At 59.9% G+C, this 16,837-nt stretch overlaps 1 protein-coding gene across 1 annotated transcript in view; it reads left to right on the forward strand.

Moving 5' to 3' along the window:
- The window catches only part of LAMA2 (laminin subunit alpha 2), a 97,956-nt gene that overhangs the window by 66,710 nt on the left and 14,409 nt on the right, over positions 1-16,837 (forward strand). The window contains 20 exon segments of the mRNA XM_061569562.1: positions 910-996; positions 1,556-1,749; positions 4,636-4,778; positions 4,932-5,030; positions 5,976-6,087; positions 6,521-6,683; positions 7,207-7,417; positions 8,553-8,669; positions 9,469-9,632; positions 9,755-9,893; positions 10,425-10,460; positions 10,462-10,534; positions 10,963-11,079; positions 11,643-11,825; positions 13,038-13,192; positions 13,684-13,827; positions 14,229-14,362; positions 14,853-15,006; positions 15,511-15,635; positions 16,666-16,828. Of these exon segments, the coding sequence (XP_061425546.1) occupies positions 910-996; positions 1,556-1,749; positions 4,636-4,778; positions 4,932-5,030; positions 5,976-6,087; positions 6,521-6,683; positions 7,207-7,417; positions 8,553-8,669; positions 9,469-9,632; positions 9,755-9,893; positions 10,425-10,460; positions 10,462-10,534; positions 10,963-11,079; positions 11,643-11,825; positions 13,038-13,192; positions 13,684-13,827; positions 14,229-14,362; positions 14,853-15,006; positions 15,511-15,635; positions 16,666-16,828 (2,713 nt within the window).

The raw sequence follows: 16,837 nt of genomic DNA on the forward strand, positions 1-16,837 counted from the left end.
CTGGCACCGCCGTCACCGCTCGCTAACACCCGACCCGGCCACATGGCCCCAAACGCCGAACAAAAAGTGATTTAGAGATTCGGGCGTTGGTAGTGGTGCACGAGCACAATTATTACAAACTGAACACATCTGGCAATGACGATGCCCCTTCCTCCTTCGAAACAGGGTGGTCTGGCACCGGACCCACCCACGAAACCCACCCCTAGCCCCGAGCTCTGACACGCAGTGTCTCCCAGATCACACCAGACACGTGTGCCCTTGGGGTCTTGGAGGCCGTCTCCGTCGACGATCGCCTATTTGGCTTCCTCGTTTTATTGACCTTGGAGGGATAATGAGCTCAGTTGACTCCCGGCTGAGATTCGAACGCCCGCCCTTCTACTTGTCAGGTTAGTGTACTAACCGCAGCTCAATTCTCCCTGAAGTCTGCTTTAAATAAATATTTATATTCATGCAGCATGGAAAATGTAGCTAAATAAAATGTATATATATTACTTGCTCTGGAATATGTACCAGACCATGGAAATTCACACGCAGAGAAGTGTGGAGAGAGACCCACACTCGGAGTTAGACTGAGAGGCAGCGAGAGGATCACGTGGGGTAGAGAACACACGCCGGTCAGAGGCCTCCTTGGGCACGAGTGACGGTGCGTGGGCCTGGGCAGGGCACCTCGCCGCCAGGACGATGGCCGGTGGTGGAGACTCACGACGAAGTGGCGGCTAAAGGAGGGATCGAGCAAGCATGTGTCAGGGGGGGTGGTGGGAATGGGGTGGCCCCGTCTCATTCCCTGCAGCAGGGCCCATACCCACCCGCTATGCTGCTGGCGTGTGCGGTGTGCGCGTGGAGGCGTGCGTGGTGGCGCTCGTGAAGTCGCCTGCGGCTGACGTGCCCTGTCTTCCTGCGTGCCGACAGCTTCAGCCCCACGTGCGTCACCGTGGGACAGAGCGACTACTTCTGCGACGCGTGCGCCGAGGGGTACGAGGGCCCGCGCTGCGAGAAGTGAGTGCCGTGAAAAGGAGTAGTAGCAGCAGTAATAGCAAGTAGCAGTCGCAGTAGCAGCAGTAACAGCAAATAGCAGTCGCAGTAGCAGCAGTAACAGCAAGTAGCAGTCGCAGCAGCAGCTGTGTGCTGCCTTCTCTTCCCAGCGCCGTTCCGCTGCTAGAGGCTCCTTTTATGTTGTGCAGAGCAACTCCGCCGAGGTGTAATTGCCACGTGCGTGACAATTCTGCCCTTCGTCGGTGTCACGTCACGATGCCGCGGTGCGCACGTTTAAACTGGCGCATGGCTAGAAGCGGGACGACTGAAGGGACTTGCACGGGAGCTTCAACTTCCTTGCCGCGAGATGGAAGCGAACCGGTGTGCTAACCGTCACAGCACGGCAGCCTCCCTGTTTGTCCACTGCTTAAACAGTTTACATCACGGCAGCTGCTGACATCTCTGGCAGTCGGCCTCCCTTCCACGCGGCGACTTGCCCCACTTTGCCACGTTTACATGTTCCTCCTCCTCCTCCGTCCTCCTCGCTCACCTCGTCCCCCCCCCCCCCCCCCCCCCCGCACAGGTGTGCCGCTGGCTTCTACGGGGACCCGATGTCTCCGGGCGGATCCTGCCAGCCGTGTGGGTGCCACGTGGCGGGCAGCACGCACCACCCGTGCAACCCGCACACGGGCCAGTGCTCGTGCCGGCCCGGCGTGATGGGGCGCCTGTGTGACTCGTGCATGCCGCGCCACGTGCTCGTGGCCTCCCGCTGCTTGTGTACGTACTAACCCCCCCCGCCCCCGTTCTACACTCCCCGGCCGCTCCGCTCGCTGTGAAGCAGGCCGTTCCAATTGCCACGGGAGATACGAGTGTTACGGCCCAAGTGGCCTGTGGCTCCGAGTAAAGCTGTCCGCGACCCAGCAGCCGTGAAGAATTGACACACAGTTCTGGGCACGCTCGAACGTTTGTCTATGTTACTGTATATACGAACCTTCATGTTGGTGTGGGGCAGACAGTCTAAGACGAGACAGCCTCGATGCCTGTCTGCAAGGGCCTCATGAGTGGCCTCAATTCCTTACCGACGCAGAGCCACCCGCCGCAATGCGCCCAATATCGTCAGACCTCGGGGCCAAGCAGGATGGAGCCTGGATCGCGCCGTGCGCAAGCCGCTTGTCATGGTTGGCTGCGCGAATGCCAGCCGACTGCATTGGCTGAAGCACGAGTAAAAAAAGTGGCTTCCTACTCAAACCAGAATTTAGGCATTGGTGCGCATCTCCTGTGCACAGCCCTCAGTCAGTGGTGGGAATTTCACACTCCTATGAGGGGAACGAGCATCAGAATCTGAATATTTATCTATTCCGGAGAAATGCGATGAGCTATGAAGTTCGTTGTCACAGATGTCCAGTATCGTATCCATATCACAACCACTGTTGACTTCCCCACAAAGCGGTCTGCACTTTATTGGCCCCGGATAGAATATGGGCCGAGTGATCCCCCAACCAGGATGCGAACTCACAACCCTCCGCTAGCGGTCCGCTTTCTCCTCTACCACGGAGCCGCCTGGCCAGGGGTCGGCGCTGGCAGGGCAGCGTCAACTCCTCCGCGGAAAGGGGCTCGCCCCGGCCCATGAACGCGCGAGGTTCCACTCGTCGCGGGTGACGAGCGCATCTCCTCGTGCGGAGGGCGAGCGATGGCCAGGAGCAGCGTCCACGGAGGGAGAGAGGGCCTCCAGGCCAGCCAGGGCCTCCAGGCCAGCCAGGCCAGCCAGGGCCTCCAGGGCCTCCTCTGCCTTCTCCTTCCCCGTGCGGTGTCTCCGCCGTGTGCCGTGCGCTTGCCGTGTGCTTGAGGGACATCGCGACGCTACAGAGCCCAGAGCTCATTTGGGCTGTGTTCTAAAGGCCCAACTTGTGGCCAAAAATAACTTGCATTCACAAGACTTGATTGGCCAATTATGAAACCAACTTCATTTCAGTTTTTATGTAAAATAAAAAAACGCATATCATTGGGTTAGATCTCAGATGAACGTGACATGCCTACTGCTAGCGATTGTGCATGTGATGACGGATTGGTTTAACGATAACAACTTTTTGTAACCATAACGATACCATAACTTGGAGGAAGCAACAAAAACACGTGCAATATAACTGTTTTGTTTGTGTTAAAAAAAACCTAATCGCTGTGTTTCTGCATCCCCCATGCATGAGGCGTGTGTGCTTGTGTGGTCTTGGAGCCAGCAGTGTGCTCAGGGACTTTGTTTCTCACTCAGCATCGATCCAGATCGCTGCAGCAGGAGACGAGTAGCCATTGCCCTAGCCACGTAAGCTAAGCTGGACGTGGTGTGCTGCCTGTAGATGTATTTTCTTGATCACCGATCACACAGGCCCAGCTGAAATTAAACTGTGGACTTTAGACTAGAAACTGGACGACCATCGACTGTACACGCTGTAATATAGACTATAGCGTTGTCTGTCGTATACAATATAGACTGTAGTATAGAAACTAGTTTGGTGGAGGTTTCACATCACTGGTAGCCACAGCCAATGCAAGAGGTGGGTTGCTGGATGTGGTATGCCGGGTGGGTAACTATTTTGTGGGTCAGCGACCCAAACAGGCCTGCCTGAATTTCAACCCCGGTTGCCATTCAGGGGCCACGGGCTGCGTGCGTGTATCGTGAGCGCGTGTCGCGTGCGTGTGTCGTGAGCGTGTGTCGTGAGCGCGTGAGCGTGTGTCGTGAGCGTGTGTCGCGTGCGCGTGTCGCGAGCGTGTGTCGCGTGTCGCGTGCGTGTGTCGTGAGCGTGTGTCGCGTGCGTGTGTCGTGAGCGTGTGTCGCGTGCGCGTGTCGCGAGCGTGTGTCGCGTGTCGCGTGCGTGTGTCGTGAGCGTGTGTCGCGTGCGTGTGTCGTGAGCGTGTGTCGCGTGCGCGTGTCGTGAGCGTGTGTCGCGTGCGTGTGTCGCGTGTGTCGCGTGCGTGTGTCGTGAGCGCGTGTCGTGAGCGTGTGTCGCGTGCGCGTGTCGCGAGCGTGTGGCGTGAGCGTGTGGCGTGAGCGCGTGTCGCGAGCGCGTGTCGCGTGTCGCGTGCGTGTGTCGTGAGCGTGTGTCGCGTGCGTGTGTCGCGTGTGTCGCGTGCGTGTGTCGCGAGCGCGTGAGTGCTCCTGCTCAGTGCGTGTGTCGCGTGCGTGTGTCGCGAGCGCGTGAGTGTGTCGCGAGCGCGTGAGTGCTCCTGCTCAGTGCGTGTGTCGCGTGCGTGTGTCGCGAGCGCGTGAGTGTGTCGCGAGCGCGTGAGTGCTCCTGCTCAGTGCGTGTGTCGCGAGCGTGTGTCGCGAGCGCGTGAGTGCTCCTGCTCAGTGCGTGTGTCGCGAGCGTGTGTCGCGAGCGCGTGAGTGCTCCTGCTCAGTGCGTGTGTCGCGAGCGTGTGTCGCGAGCGCGTGAGTGCTCCTGCTCAGTGCGTGTGTCGCGAGCGTGTGTCGCGAGCGCGTGAGTGCTCCTGCTCAGTGCGTGTGTCGCGAGCGTGTGTCGCGAGCGCGTGAGTGCTCCTGCTCAGTGCGTGTGTCGCGAGCGTGTGTCGCGAGCGCGTGAGTGCTCCTGCTCAGTGCGTGTGTCGCGAGCGTGTGTCGCGAGCGCGTGAGTGCTCATGCTCAGCGCGTGCGTTGCGCTGCCCCCACAGCGTGCGACGACGAGTGCACCGGCGTGTTGCTGAGCGACCTCGACTCCATGGGGCAGCTGCTCATGTCCGTCAACGTGACGGGGACCATCCCGGCTCCGTACCCTCGCCTCACCGCCATGGAGAATGCCACGCACCTGCTCAAGGTGCGTGCGTGTCTGTCTGCGTGCGAGAACGACACTATCGCGTATCTGCCCGCGCCCTTCACCCCCCAACGAGTCGGACACGCGACGTTGTACCGTACCCGCGAGGCCGTCTCGCTCACGATGCCACGGCCGCCGCCGTCTCGCCCCCCGCAGCACCAGCTCTCCCCGCAGAGAGACCCCACGCGGCTGCTCACGGTGGCCGAGACCAATCTGGGCGGACTCGTCACGGAGATGGACCAGCTGCTCAACCGGGTGGGTGCACCTCGCCCGGCCCCCGTGTCCCCCGGCTGCAATCGCGCCACAGCACCGCACGGCACGCACGGCCACCTCGCGCTGCTGCCGAGTGTGCGGGTCTCGGCACGGTGACGGCGCTTTGCCTCGATATCCCTCCGTCCTCGCCGCTCTTTAGAGCCTTCTCTCTTGAGCCGCCGCTCAGGAAAGCGGAGTCCGGGAGTGGTTTGAAATCATGGGTTTGGCCACTCCATAATGATCTTGCCAAGTTTGTGTCGTGAGACCCTCCACCACCCGACACAGCCAAACACATTAATTTGTCACGCGTGCGAGCAGTTGATGCGTCAATTAGTAGTGCTACAGCTCACACCGGTCACCAAATTGCTATGTTTATGGGAGTTGTTCTCTAACTTACCGGTGAGCTTTAGTGATGATAATTTATGAGTTCAACTATCTTTGAATCATAATATTGCCTGTGAAAACGTACGCGTTACAGTCGGAGGTTTGTGCCATTGCCTCCTCCCGCAGCATGTTCCAGGTGCCACCACCACCGGGTGTGGTTGTCCGTCATGCCCCGGACGTCTGCTCCCGGATCACCCTGTTCCCTGTCAGAGGAGTTTCTCAATCCACTGTTGGTTGAGGGCCCCTCCGTATCGTGCAGGTCATGGGGGTTATTTTCACCGTACTTCACTACGCTAGTCAGGGTGGGTTTGTGGATGGTGGGGCGCATAGTCCGACCGGTAACTGTGCAGAGCAGTGGACTGTGCGGCACTGCCCTCTGCTGCCCAAACCGAGCGGAGCCCATCTCCATGAGACCCCGCGTGTGTTTGGTGGTCGCCCTTCCAAGCTCTCTCCAAACCTGCTTAGCTTACGACATGTGACGAGATCGGGCGTATCTGGATTACTCATCAGAGCCCTTGATTTCGCACCAATAGTGAATCCTGACACCCTCTCCTCCCCGCACAGACGACGCAGGTGTACGCGGACGGGGAGCAGGTGGACAAGGACACGAACCGCACACTCGCCCGCGCCCAGGAGGTGGACACTTTCGTCCGCAAAACGGCCACTGCCGCCGAGGGTGAGGAAGGCATCTCCTCCGCATGTCGTCCGTTTGGCAGCAGCAGCAAGGGGGTTGTTGATTTACATCCGTACGTGGATTGTCGGTCCCCCCCCCTCCCCCCCGCATGTATGGATTTTCTCCGGGTAATCCCACATGAATAATTCACTCATTAATGGAGTTGGCCAACATCTACAAATGGGTCCACAGAGCTTGGGCAATTGCTAGCTGCCCCTCTCTGCTTAATAACAATTCTTACAGCGCCATAAACTAAACTGTCTTTATTTACCAGGTAAGACCCATGGAGCTATTAGCTCTTTCTTAGAAGCGTAAACTTTCCTCCGAGCCGCTCTCAGGAGCGGGAGCCTCGCCGGGGGCCTTCCCGGTGGCGTTGGTCCGCACGGCCTCGTGCTCACGGCCAGCGCTCGTGTTGCGTGCGTGTGTGGCCCCGCAGCGCTGGTGGAGAACGCGCGGCAGCTGAACGCGGTGCTCAGCGGGCACGACGGCTCCCCCGAGGGGAACCTGCCGCAAATCAAGGCCGACATTGGCCGCATGCTACAGGAGATGCGCGCACGCCGCCTGGTGGAGCCGCTCGCCGCGGCGCGCGGAGAGCACAAGTGAGGCCTGCGGCCCGCCACCCCCGCCCCCCACGCCCGACCCGACGGCCCCCACCGTCGCGACCGACACCACCGCTGCCATCCAGGGCCGCACGGGGGGGGGCTGCAGGAGGCCCCCCGGGTAGAAAAATACCACGTGGAGACCCCACCCTGAATTCGCGATCCACTTAAAACAGGCCCTTAGTGAGGACCTCTTTTCTGTGAGGCCCCAGGCCAAATTTCCCACTTTTCCCCCACCTTTGGGTGGCCCAGACTTGTCACCATTATTACTCCCACTGCCTCCACCGCCACGGCCACCACTCTCATCACCTCCTCTACCCTGCATCAACCACCTCCTTTGCCTCGACCACCACCACCAGCCCGGGCGTGACGCCGAACTGTGTTGTGCGTACATATTTGATCATTGTGGTGAATTTCACAAATCACCGTTGCGATAGTCGTTAGACGAATTAAATATCGACGCGAGGTCAAAAGGTCGCGCCCGTCCCCCCCTCCCCCTTCCCCCGGGCGGCGCCGCGTGCAGGGAGGCGGAGGAGCTGCTGGCGCGCGTGCAGCAGGAGTTCGCCGAGCCGCACGGAGAGAACCAGAAGCGAGCGAGCGAGGCCGAGGCGACGCTCGGCGCACACGGCGACCGCCTGCGCGACGCCGAGTCGCTGCTGGCGCAGGCGCAGGGGAAGATCCGCGACTCGGATCGGCTCTCCGAGGCGAACCTCCGCACGATCGGCCAGCTCGACGTGAGGGGATCACCGTCGTCATAATCACGATTGCAGAAGTGTTGTCACAACAGCAGAATCGTCGCTATTATTAGCGGCGGATAGCATCGTCATCATTAGCACGGTTGGCTCCGTATAGTGTTAAATAAGTTAAATTACGTACATCATTAGTCACAGCTCATCATGAGCATTAGTAGTTATGTAATCGTTATCATCATCCGCACGAGCAGTAGTAGTAGTATTATCAGCATCACCATCATTACCATTAACTTCCACAGTGGCAGCACCAACAACAATATTATCACCATCACCATCGCCACCACCGTCACCATCGCCACCACCGTCCCCATCGCCACCACCGTCACCATCGCCACCACCGTCACCATCGTCACCACCGTCCCCATCGCCACCACCGTCACCATCGTCACCACCGTCCCCATCGCCACCACCGCCCCATCGCCACCACCGTCACCATCGCCACCACCGTCACCATCGCCACCACCGTCACCATCGCCACCACCGTCACCATCGCCACCACCGTCACCATCGCCACCACCCTCACCATCGCCACCACCGCCCCATCGCCACCACCGTCACCATCGCCACCACCGTCACCATCGCCACCACCGTCACCATCGCCACCACCGTCACCATCGCCACCACCGTCACCATCGCCACCACCGCCCCATCGCCACCACCGTCCCCATCGCCACCACCATCCCCATCGTCACCACCGTCATTATCGCCACCACCGTCACCATCGCCACCACCGTCACCATCGTCACCACCGTCACCATCGCCACCACCGTCACCATCGCCACCACCGTCCCCATCGCCACCACCGTCATTATCGCCACCACCGTCACCATCGCCACCACCGTCACCATCGTCACCACCGTCACCATCGCCACCACCGTCACCATCGCCACCACCGTCCCCATCGCCACCACCGTCACCATCGCCACCACCGTCACCATCGCCACCACCGTCACCATCGTCACCACCGTCACCATCGCCACCACCGTCACCATCGCCACCACCGTCACCATCGTCACCACCGCGTCACCATCGCCACCACCGTCACCATCGCCACCACCGTCACGGGCCCGGTCTGCGTCGCTGCCGGGTGACGCTGCTTGTTGGATGGTCTCGCCAGGGCAAGAGGAAGCTGGTGGAGGACGGCCGGAAGGAGGCCGACAAGGCCCTGGAGGATGGACAGAGCATGGTGGAGGCGGCCCGCGGGCAGGCCGACGCCGTCGTGGATGGACTGGACGTACGTGTGTGTGCGTGTGTGTGTGCGTGCGTGTGTGTGTGCGTGTGCGCGTGTGTGTGCGTGTGTGTGTGTGTGTGCGTGTGTGTGTGTGCGTGCGTGTGTGTGTGCGTGCGTGTTGTGTGCGCGCGTGTGTGTGTGCGTGTGTGTGTGTGTGCGCGTGTGTGTGTGTGTGCGTGTGTGTGTGTGCGCGTGTGGTGTGTGTGCGTGTGTGTGTGTGTGCGTGTGTGTGTGCGTGCGTGTGTGTGTGCGTGTGTGCGTGCGTGTGTACGTGTACATCTGGGGAATGGTGGCGTAGCGGTTAGCGTGCTGCGCTACGAATCCGGCGACCCGAGTTCGATTCCCGCTCACGGCCAACACCGGTGGCGATTATCTGAACCGATCCTGGGCCTCCTCTAGATCGACTCCGCCTCAAATGAGTACCTGGTGTAGTATGTGTAAACAGCATTGGGTAGACAAAGGTGGCCGGGCGTGATGCTAGCCACCAACCCCCTCGTGTGCTGTGCCGGTCTTCATTAGATGCTCAGTAACGTCACACTTGTCCCAACCATCTGCTGAAGGATACAAGGGGGGAAATCTTTGTCTTGTGTGTCGCCACGTCACTCACACACACAAAAGCAGACACTCCACCGTATTTAATCCAGCACAGGCAACGTGTAATGAAATGTGAACGTCAGGAGGAAGGGAGGCGAATAGAATACATAGGGAATCTATTCTCTGAGAAGTTCGGGCGGCTGCTCCGTCGCGGGAACTCGAGAGGCCCTCTCCTGCCCCCACCGCCCGCCCGTGTCGACCGGCGCAGCGACTGGACGAGCAGAAGGACGAGCTGGAGGCGGCGGCGGGGCGGCTCCAGCTGCACGTGGACGCGCTGGTGCGGGAAATCGGAGACAGGGGTCTGCCGCTCCTCGTCGACCGCGCGGCCAACCACTCGGCACATCTGCAGGAGGCGGCCAATCGCCTCGCCGGGTATGCAGAGCCCCCCCCCCACCACTCCCACTACCCTCGCCCCTGAACTTTCATCGTCTCGCCACTCGGCTCGCCCTCGGCGTTGGTCACGAGCCGCTCTGCGCTCTCCTCCATCGCGACAGGATCCTGGCGGATGCGAAAAACGTGTCGTTCAACGCCACGGCGGCCGTGAAGGCCTACACCAAGATCAAGGGCAACATCGACGAGGCCGAGCGGCTGGCGCGGGAGGCGGGCGATGTGGCGCACGACGCCCACCGCATGGTGAGCGGGTGGGCGCGTGGGGGAGCGAGCAGACTCCGCAGGGGTGATCACTGCGGTGCGGCACGAATCGCGGTGCCGCTACCAGTGTCGCTACGAGGCTAAGAATCCTTTTTGACCCTCCGCGTTAGCCAACCGAACCCATGGATGTGGATATTGCAGAGCTATCACTGAGATCACTTCAAGTGACATCTGCATCTAGAAATGCGTGAGCAACTTTAATCTCGTACAACGTGTTGTGCCTGTGTTCTACGATTGTGTTGAAATAAAACACACAGGAGGGGACATCACCCTCCCATCTGCTCTATCCCCATCAACTTCCCACCCCCTCTGCACCAACAGTAATGTTATTCTAATAACACTCAAACCAATAGTTTTAATGCTCGTAGCAGCAATTTCGCCAAATAAATTGCAAAATATATTTGTATTATGATTATTATTATTCCACCCTGGCTATTTGCCAGCCACCACTCGCCCACCCTGTTCCATCGCGTGATCAACTCTGGTGCCCTGTGGCCCCCGCGCCGTGCCCAGGCCTCCGGTCCGGGTCTCGATGGGTCCCTGAAGGACTGCTGCCAAGAGCTCCCTGCAGCAGAGCTTCGGCCTGAACAACGAAGCCAAGAAGCTGGGCAAGCAAGTGGACGGTACGGACTTCGCTCGCGTGGCGCATTACAATCACAGGTGGCGGGTAAAGGCGCAGCCCCGAAACTTCCACTGCTGGCAGAAGGGGCCCTCCGCTGTCAGGAGCTCCAGAGAGTCCCTCCAGAGGGTAGTTCTGCCACTCTTCCACGGTGGTCTTGGAAGAAGTGGGAGTGCCCTCACTTTACCCCACCGCACACGGCACCCTCCGATCGACTAACCCCGCCGCGCACATTCACACTGCTGGCTGGACAGAGGAGGGGCGCAGGGGCGGGTGGGGTCGGTTTATTAAACTTGCGCCGTCGATTCAACCGCCGCGCCAGGAAATCGAACCGATGCGGCGACCGTTGAACTGCCAGTCCAGCGGCGCTGGCCGTCGTTGCGAGTCGTCGTGTCCGCTGCCATCGCGAGCTGCAATCGTCGGTCTGCGCAGGCCTCAAGAACCAAACGGGCGGCGTGAGCGACCGCATCGCCAAAGGCAACCAGGAGCAGAAGGAGCTGGAGAGGCGGCTGAACGACGCCGTGGCGATGCTGCGCATGATTCCCAACGGTGAGTAGGGGGCAGGGCGGCCGCTCCGCTATCCAGCCTCCAGGCGGTGCAACTGCACTGGGGCCTCGGTGGGGGTGTGGGGGTGGAGCGGGGGAGGGGAACCCGTCCACCGGGGCCCATGCCAACTACGCTGCGGCACCGAGCGCCGGCGTTTTCACGCGCGTGCCGCACGCGTGAACGGGGGGCCCCTAACGGTCAAGGGTCAAGGGTTAAACATTTGTTACCGAGGGTTCACGGTGGGATTCCACATGTACGTACATACAATGCATAGCTACCTACAAGCATGCGTGCAAGTGTCTACAATGTGTTTGTGAACCTTGCCAGGTGGCTCAGCGGTAGAGCAGGCGGCTCCCAATTGGAAGGTTGTGAGTTCCAACCCTGTTTTGAGGGGTTTACCTCGCCCCATCATCTCTCTTGGGTCCATAAAACTAGTACCACTGTGGGGAAGTCAACGGCGGCTTTCCCATGGATAGACTCGAGCCCCGCCATGTGAACGTGGAATTCCCACCGCTGACTCTGGGCTGTAAACGGGAGATGACCGTGACGTGTGGCTGTTTGTGAAGACACCGGCGCGAAGATCGCGCAGGCCAAGGACAAGGCGAGGATGGCCAACGAGTCCGCCGGGGCGCTGCTCGCCGAGACCAAGGACCTGAACAAGCAGCTGGCCAAGATCAACGAGGACTACAACAAGCTGAACCAGGACACGCGCAAGACCAACGACTTCATCAACGACTCCGGCAAGAACAGTACGTGAACGTCGCTCGCGCGACTGCCCCGTTCCAGGCTGCGGTGACGGAGTCGCGCAGGTGGCTAGAGTCCGCGGTAGTTTCGCGGTGCAGGCGATCGATTGTAAATAAATAAATAAAACTTGTGGCTGCGACGCCGGCACTCGCGGCCATCCCCTTTGCGCTCCACATGAGGGGATATGTGACGTCACCCGTGGAGGAGCCGGCGGCGCCTCTTTTATACGGCGGACAGTACAGCCGCAGCGTTGACCGGGGCGGCCGCTGAGTCGGAGGCACGAACCGCTTTTGCCGGTCGGCCCTGTCACCTATAGAGTGTGCAGGCGATACAACTGCGCCGAGTTCCCGCGGGCAGGAAGGGGGCCCGGGCACTTGGGCAGAGTAACAAAACGAACCGTGCCTTCCCCAACCTGAGTCCTGTCAAATGGCCTCCATGACCCACACAGCGTGACGAGGCCGTCATCCAGGAGTGGACTCGTCAAAGAGCTCTACGTGTACATGTACACATTTGGACTGCCCAAGGAGAGACGAGTCTCCGCCATGGGAATGTGTAATTTCTCGCACTGGCTCAGGGCCGCCGGTGGAAATGAGTGCCGCCCCCGCCGTCGCCCATTTGTGCATTAGTCTTCCTTGCCTCGACCTTCACTTTAACCCTCAATGACCCACGCCACCCGGTGCCCTGCTGACCACACTCGCGTGAGCTTCTTGCGGTGAATCGTTCACAGCCACTGATGTCGTTTTTCTCTCTTCTTCTCCTTTCCATGTTTTGGTTCCTGTCTCCTTTCCATGCTCGCCAGGAATCAGTACGTACCTCGTGTCTGTTCATCGCACCTCCTCCTCCCTCTCCTCTCTCCCCTCCTCCTCCCGCTCATCCCCCTCCTCTCCCTCCCCCTCCTCCTCCCCCTCCTCCCCCTCGTCGCCTGAGCATGAGTTGCACGGTGCACTTCGCTGTGGCCTGCGTAAGGGGCGCGCGTTGTGGCTGCATGCTCGGCCACCTCACCTCCTTTTGAGCATCTGCCCCCCAATTTGTTTGAGAATGGACGTCGCTTCGTAACAAATGATGTCGCAGCGACGCTGGTCGGCGACGTCGTCGACGCTCACGCTACTGTGCCGACGTCGTCAACGCGCGGTAACCATGGCGACACCATCGATGTGCGGTAACCGTGGCAACACCGTCGACGCGCGGTAACCGTGTGCCCGGTGCGGCCTGCGCAGTTGCTGAGGCGGCCGACAAGGCGAAGGCCGTGGACGACGAGGTGAACCGCCTCCTCGAGAAACTCAAGCCCATCCAGGTGCTGGAGTCGAACCTCAACAAGAACCTGTCCCAGATCAAGAACCTCATCAACCAGGCCCGCAAGCAGGCCGCCTCGGTGAGTGGCCGTGACCCTCACGCCTGGGCCACCGCACTGTCTGTGATTGGTTGTGGCCCGAACGGCCCGGATCACTGCTCTGGGATTAATGTTGCGCCCAGCCACAATAACCTCACCTGCTTTGCCCTCGTGATACGAACGTGTTCTCATTGGACTGTAGGTATTTTGGTACAATTATAATATAAGATAATGATGGATATGCGTACCTTGCAATCTCGTGATAGTGCCTAACGCTGGTGACTGGTGCAACTGCACCGGCACCCACGTGTTGGAGGGGCAGGGTAAGCGGACGGAGTAACCCACCGCATTCCTGGCTACCACGTCGCACGCCGACCACGCTGCGCTAGCGGTGGCGAGTGGATGTGCGCGTCGGGTTCGTGGCAGTGTCCCTGAGCCCACCGCTGTGAGATGCTGTGCCCGGCTGTGCCCGGCTGTGCACGCGGCCATCCCCAGTGCTGACGCCGGTCTGGCCGCCTCGACTCCGCTCGCAGATCAAAGTGTCGGTGGCGTCGGGCGGGAGCTGCGTGCGAACGTACCACGCCGACATCAAGAAGGGCAAGTACAACACGGTGACGCTCAACGTGAAGACGACCGTGCCCGACAACCTGCTCTTCTACCTGGCCAGCGCCAACACGGTGGGGGCACGCCACCACTCGCCCCGCGCGGCGCGCCTCACCCACATTAAGCGGCCAAATGTCCTCACGTGGTCTGGACGTTTCCGGTGGTTTCAGAAAGGCTTGTGATGCGGGGCAAAATGTGGGTTGAGTAGTGGATGGGGATATCTGAGTAGTGGGAGGGGCTACCTGAACAGTGGGTGGGGTTACCTGAACAGTGGGTGGGGCTACCTGAATAGTGGGTGGGGTTACCTGAACAGTGGGTGGGGCTACCTGAATAGTGGGTGGAGCCAACATCAATGAAAGTCAGCCAGGGGCCTCTAGCGAAGTGGGCGGTGCTAGTGGGTGGATGGGCGTGCCTGTGTAAAAGTGGGCGGGGCTGACAGCGTCGCGCATCTTTGTCCCGCTTGCCCCGCGCGCAGACGGACTTCATGGCGATTGAGATGCGGCACGGCCGCGTCGTGTTCCAGTGGGACGTGGGCTCGGGCGTGGGCAAGGTGGACTACCCGGAGCTGGAGATCCACAACAACGTGTGGTACCGCATCGACGCGGAGAGGTGCGGCATTTCGCGACGTGAGCGTGCACGGGCACGCTGCGCCAACGTGGAAATGTTCACAGCGGACCATGCGCTCGACGCGAGGTGGTGCCCGTCTTCGAGGGCAGCCCCCAGCCGGTGTTTAGATAAAATTAAATGTAACGGTTACTTTCCGTGAACTGCTATTCTACACCGCTGTGCTCTCAGCAGTATGGATTGACATAACCGCGGTCGGTCGATCAGTGGGTCACGTGTGGCGGGGTTAAGCGTGGACACTCCCTTCTCTTCCGAGACGTTTGGCCAGCGTGGAAGAGTAGGCCAAAGACAGCCCCTCTCTCTCAAGCGATCCCTCTCGTAAAAACCCTTCCACCAGCAGTGGTGCAAGCAAGCAGTTGCAGGGCTGCACCTTTACCTCTTGCCAAGAGATCCACTGGCAGGTAATTGGGGGAACACGAAGTGAAAGTGCATTGTTGTTGTTCCCCATCGCCTCCCGCTGCATCGTCTCGGCCAGATCCGGCATCAGCGGCTCGCTGTCGGTGAAGGCGCTGGTGGGAGGCCGGGAGCCCACCAAGCAGACGGGGCAGTCCCCCAAGGGCTACACCATCCTGGACGTGGACAGCAACGCCAAGCTGTTCGTGGGCGGCTTCCCCGGCACCACCGTCAAGGTGAGGCACGCAGGCACGCACGCATGCACGCACGCACTGACACACTCACTCACTCACACACTCACACACTCACTCACGCACGCACTCACTCGCGCACTCATGTACGCATGCACTCACGCACACACACACGTACTCGTGCGCAAAGTCTTTTTTGCTCCAATTTGTGTCCAGATTTTGATCAATTTCGCTGATTTAAAGACCTAACATCAACACACCTTCATGCTACAGCATTGTTCATATTCAGTAATCGACACACGAATTAACCGTGCCTAGCGTATATACACATTCAACCTTGGTTGGAATGCGTGCTAACGAGACGAAACAGAATCTCTTCCCGAATCGTGTTCCTGAATCATGACGATTCCCTGAAAGTTCGACAAGGACGACTCATTGGGCTTCGAGTGAATCTCAAGGCGGCGACGTCGTGGAGTGTGCGGCCCGGCGATGACCGCCACACGCCCACGGCGCCGTGGCCGTTCGCTCGACTCCTCCGTTCCCCCGCAGAAACACGACACGGTCAAGTTCACCGCCTTCACGGGCTGCATGGGGGAGGCGTTCCTCGACGGCAAGTCCATCGGCCTCTGGAACTTCCGCAGCACGGGGGGCGACTGCTCGGGATGCGTCGTGAGGTGAGGCCTCCGTGGGGGTCACCGTGGGCGTCCGGACACCCCCAGGATGTTCCGGCTTGGATGCACCCGTGACGTTTGTGACAAAACAAAATCACGCAAATGTTGATCTTGATTCAACCGACTACGGAACATTTAAATGCACACGAACAATTATGCGTAAGGTGAGATCTCCAAGATGATGCTTTTCACCGATTATCGTGATTTCATCTCCGGACATTTCGACAGCCAATCCCGAGACCTTCACTTCCTGCCAGTGCCACGTGCTGCTCACGATGTTTTAATACACACCGGCGCACAAACAGTGGGCGCTGTGTTCAATCGTAGATGTGATGCAATGATTTTAGTTCAGTTTCATTAGACGTTCGTTATTTATGGTATTGTCAGCACTACGCGTAGGGCGGCAACAGCGATAAACGAAAGCGCATTGGCTGTGCGTCTGTCATCTACTTGGCAGGGGGCCACAGCGCAGCTGCGCCGCTGCCGCCACAGCGCTGGCTCCAGGCCTCTAATAGAGGGCAAGGCGATGATGGGGGGAGGCCGGGTGGGTCAGAGGTCGTAGCGCTGAGCCACCACCCCTGAGAACGTGGGGTCAAAGCCAGGCAGCCGCCTGTGACCAAACTGGGTTGTCTGTCAATGTAATTAGTCGATGGTCTCAGAAGCGTTGCCCCCTCTAATCGATGTGGCTGCATAATCAGCTCACGTGGGATCTGTGTCTTGGCCCTGTGTGTGCGTGTGTACACGTATGCACGTGTATGTGTGCGTGCGTGTGGGGAGCGGTGGTGTAGCGGTTAGCGCTCCGCGCTTCGAACCCGGCGACCCGGGTTCGATTCCCGCTCACGGCCAACAACGGTGAGTACCTGGTGCGATGCGTAAACATCGCCACTGGGGAGACAAAGGCGGCCGGGCGTGGTGTTGGCCACCCACCCCCTCGTGTGCCGTGCCGGCCTTCATAGGTGCTCGCTAACAGCACTTGCCCCACAGTCTGTTCAGCCTATACGGGGGATCTTTGTCTTTGTGTGCGCGTGTGCAGCCCTCAGCCCAAAGAGGACGAGGGCACGGTGCAGTTTGACGGCGAGGGGTACTCTGCGGCGCCGCGGCCCATGCGCTGGAACGTCAACACCACCGTGCTGGTCTTCAAGTTCCGCACCTTCGCCGCGAACGCCCTCCTCCTCTACTCGGCCACCAAGGACACGGTGCGCTCC

This window comes from Lethenteron reissneri, chromosome 43, assembly GCF_015708825.2.
Source record: "Lethenteron reissneri isolate LAM-NWPU_2019-01 chromosome 43, ASM1570882v1, whole genome shotgun sequence".
Classification (NCBI taxonomy): Eukaryota; Metazoa; Chordata; class Hyperoartia; order Petromyzontiformes; family Petromyzontidae; genus Lethenteron; species Lethenteron reissneri.